Source organism: Atta cephalotes, assembly GCF_000143395.1.
Source record: "Atta cephalotes unplaced genomic scaffold scaffold00013, whole genome shotgun sequence".
NCBI lineage: Eukaryota > Metazoa > Arthropoda > Insecta > Hymenoptera > Formicidae > Atta > Atta cephalotes.
Window position 1 is genome coordinate 1,594,635 of NW_012130077.1, and position 4,018 is coordinate 1,598,652.

At 32.9% G+C, this 4,018-nt stretch overlaps 1 protein-coding gene across 1 annotated transcript; it reads left to right on the plus strand.

Moving 5' to 3' along the window:
* Positions 1-1,756: 1,756 nt before the first annotated feature.
* LOC105617457 (transmembrane protein 189) lies at positions 1,757-3,682 on the plus strand. The gene is made up of 4 exons (XM_012199013.1): positions 1,757-1,988; positions 2,738-2,949; positions 3,028-3,246; positions 3,422-3,682. Exons 1-4 carry the CDS (start codon positions 1,757-1,759, stop codon positions 3,680-3,682), a joined length of 924 nt encoding a protein of 307 aa, XP_012054403.1.
* The last annotated feature ends 336 nt before the right edge of the window (positions 3,683-4,018 follow it).

The window sequence follows — 4,018 nt, forward strand, 5'->3', positions numbered from 1 at the left end:
TGATTGACTCCAAATTTTCCTTCAGTAAAATACTGGAGATCCTTATTTATTTTTATATAATTTTGTACAGTTTTCAAATTTCCAATATTACATATTTTTGTGATAAAATTATTTAGATTGAAATTCTTTCAATATATAGTTGACCTATTTTCAATATATAATTAACTTAAAAAATACGGATACTTCAAGATATTTGTTAAAAAAAATTGATTTAAAATTTGTTAAAGAATCTGTGTTTTAAGGAAAGTATTTGGTAATAATTGTATGTAAAAGATAGTGTGTAGTAGTACGTATATAGTAGTGTACGTGTATAGTAGTAGTAGTATAGTATATACGTGTATTTTTAAAATAATTAATAAAATTAATAATTAATAATTAATAAAATGAGAATAATTAATTTTTGGAATTTCTGAATTTTTCGCGTTACAATTAAAAACTTCATAAATAAACTACAATAAAAAACTTCATAGAATCATTAAGCATCGTTATAAATGTACGTTCTTATGTTTTTGCGATGAATTTTTACGTAAACGCATTAACATGTACAAATAGGTACTTTTTAGTCTCACACTCGAAGATTGCTAATACAAACATACAAGAATACGCGTGAGCATTTTAATGTAGCGTAGGAGGCTCGCGAATGTCGTTATGGATGTCGCGTGAATCTAAGAACACTCACGCGATACTCGCGAAGATATGAAGACATAATCTTCCATGTAAGTAAGATTCCGTGTAAGTGCGGAATTAACCTACTTTATATCGCGTAGTGACTAATTTGAAATTGAATAGAATTTCGCGTATTTCGGCATGCGACTTGTGTTTCATTCATTACGATATTACGTGGCGCAATTACGATATGTAAATGACTGATAATCGCATACAAAATGCATGTACGTAATCATGTATATTTGACGGTAATTGCATACGAATGATATATGAACGGATAATATCAATTTAGATAATATCAGTTGTGTCGACATTGCGTGAACATATATGTGTAAAGTACTCTTCGGTAATGTCCATTTCTACCAAGTGTAGATTAACTTTAATTTCAATTTTTCATCTTTTTTTGATTCTTAGAGCGAGATTAAAATTAATCTACACTAGTGAAAACGGGTATAAGTACGAAATCTCTATGCTGTTTCTCTTGAACCGCCGATTCTTGATTCTTTGATTAATTTCAAGTTGTTTGTTCCTTTGAAGGAACTACAAGGTTTTTTCCATTCCCATTTTCAACATTCCCTGAAAAAAAAGCAATCGAGAAATCAGATCTCTGTACAACTCAAGTAATGCTCGATTATTATGATAAAGTCGAGATGATGTCACTCTCTTGATTGAGATTGTATATCATGGAATGTGTCATTTAATTGTAGGTACTTGCCGCAACGTCCGATATCTGAAAAATACAGAAGATCTGAACTAGTGAAGATCTACATGGATGAACGATTCTAAACTTTCTCAGGATAATGCGCGGACTGACAATTCATTTTATCGCACGAATTGGAGCGAATAATTCATTCGACAGGAAGAGGACACCGAAGGAAATGCATAATATGACGATCTCAAAATATAATTTAACTTTGTATATTTAATATACAAAAAAAATTCTATTGCCTTCATATTCTACGAGTGATAATATCTCTTAATGTCGGAAAATGATCGAATTCTGCGAAATGCTCCTGAGTTCTGAAGGAATATGCTAGAACATTATTGTTCGTTCATGTAGATTCGCATAATAATTTTTCGACTAGAGAACATGGAGGATATAAAAGTGCCGAACCTAGGACAGGCCGCATCGGCCGCATGTTCTATGGCAACTAATTTCCTGGCGCCGGTGAAGACCGAGCGGCAGATTTATGAAAATTCGATGCTCGAGGACGATCCTAATGCAAACTCAGTAATACCGACCTCGCAGGAAGACAGAACTGTGCCCAGATGGGGTCCGAATCACAAAGGCGCCCAAGAGCTCGCGAATCTATATAGCACTGGTACGTAGAATCTCCTTATCCCAATCATTTAAGATCGACTATTCTTGTTTTCTCTGTGAAAGCATTTGCATAGCGATGATAAAACGCCATTGTCCTTAAAATTTTTGGGTTACTAAGAATATATAGTATACACACCTTGAATATTTTTGCTTCATTAAGAGAAAAAGAGAGAAGATATTCATTAACGTATCCAAAAATTTAACTGTATATTTTATTTAAAAGAAGCGAATGTGTAATAGACGCGTTTTTTCTATTTTAGCATAACGATCCAAGCGATTTTTAAAAACTTTAGATTTTTTGCTTATTAAAAATATTTATATATGTTATTATTTATACAGGGTATAAATAACAACTGCCGCATTTCCTCTTAAAGACATCTTGAGGTAATTTTTGTATTAGGATTTTCGTTTTAAAATTACCTTAAGAATACGTTTTTAAGAGCATGGTGTAAGAAGTAAAATGAATCATTCACACGGATGCATAGTGGGTTGAAAGTAGTGGAGAGATCTGTCAATTAATCAATTTTTGAGTTCATTTGCAGAAATTCATATGATTCGTTCTGTAAATAAGTACACTGCAAATTAGTACAATTTTGATTGATCGAACTCCACCATTATGCGTAATCATTCACCTTTTATAATTCCATTATGCTTAAGAGGAAATGCGGTTGTGAGACATCCTATATATTATGATTAAAAGTATTTATATTATGTATTTATAACAACAAATTATTGATAACATACTTCCAGGAAAGAGAACACAAGAGTGTATCTGTGTAGGAATCTGTATCACTCTGATAGCTGTGAACTCTATATTCGTGCTCATCAAATTACGACTAGAAAATTTGAGCTCCATAGCAATAGCTGCACTGTGTGGTATCATTACCGCCGACTTTGGCTCTGGTTTGGTTCATTGGGCTGCTGATACCTGGGGATCCGTTGAACTTCCAATCCTGGGGAAGGTAAAGTATCGAAAATATAGAAATGTTTCAAAATAAATCATGAATTTAATTTATGAAGAACTTTTTTTTTCTTCTCAGAATTTCCTACGACCATTTCGCGAACATCATATAGATCCTACCAGTATAACGAGACATGATTTCATAGAAACTAATGGCGATAATTTTATGGTCGCGATACCAGTCTTGTCTAAGCTCACGTGGGATTTTCTAACGTTGTCTGAAATGGAAATGCAACAACGATTCGTGTGGACGTGTTATTGGTTCCTGCTTGCCATTTTTGTAGCAATGACTAATCAGGTAAACGTCTAATTAGAGGAATATTAGAAAAATATACGGGTAAATATCTCAATTTTAATAAAATTATCTTTTAGAATATTAATGATGTGCTCTAATGTTATAATTAAATACAATACTTATACAATATTAAAAATTGTTTTGTATATTATCAATTAAAGGATAATGTATTTTATAGATACATAAGTGGTCGCATACATATTTCGGATTACCTGGCTGGGTTATATGGCTTCAAGAACTCAGGATTATCCTGCCGAGGAAGCATCACCGCGTACACCACGTCGCACCCCACGAAACTTACTTTTGCATCACTACGGGATGGCTGAACTGGCCTTTAGAAAAACTTCAATTTTGGTATATTTTAGAGGTGATAATCGAGTGGTCCACCGGTTGCAAACCTAGAGCTGACGATCTGAAATGGGCGCAAAAACGTTCTTGAGAATTAATAATCGTCCTCCTTTCTTTACTGTATATTTTACTATATGATCGAGATATTTAACGTACGGCCAAACGTAACGGAAAAAAACACAAACATCGAACTAAATAGAGATTAAGTGAAAGATTTGTATGGGCAATAGTAAAAAACAGCTTGTATACATGGAATCTTCAATTGTTTGAAGAGATATCGAGTATGTATACATATTATACTTTTTCTTTTCGTATTACGATACGAGGCCTTTTGAAGACAGATAAAGTGCATAAGGATAAAATAGCATTATTCGATATGCTTTTAAAGTTTACACGTTTTTAATACGTACGCGCAATAATACATGTA

Coding starts and splice junctions, on each gene's coding strand:
- LOC105617457 (XM_012199013.1), top strand. CDS start 1,757: ATGGAGGATATAAAAGTGCCGAACCTAGGACAGGCCGCATCGGCCGCA. Junction 1,989..2,737: donor CGCGAATCTATATAGCACTG/GTACGTAGAATC, acceptor ACATACTTCCAG/GAAAGAGAACACAAGAGTGT. Junction 2,950..3,027: donor AACTTCCAATCCTGGGGAAG/GTAAAGTATCGA, acceptor TTTTCTTCTCAG/AATTTCCTACGACCATTTCG.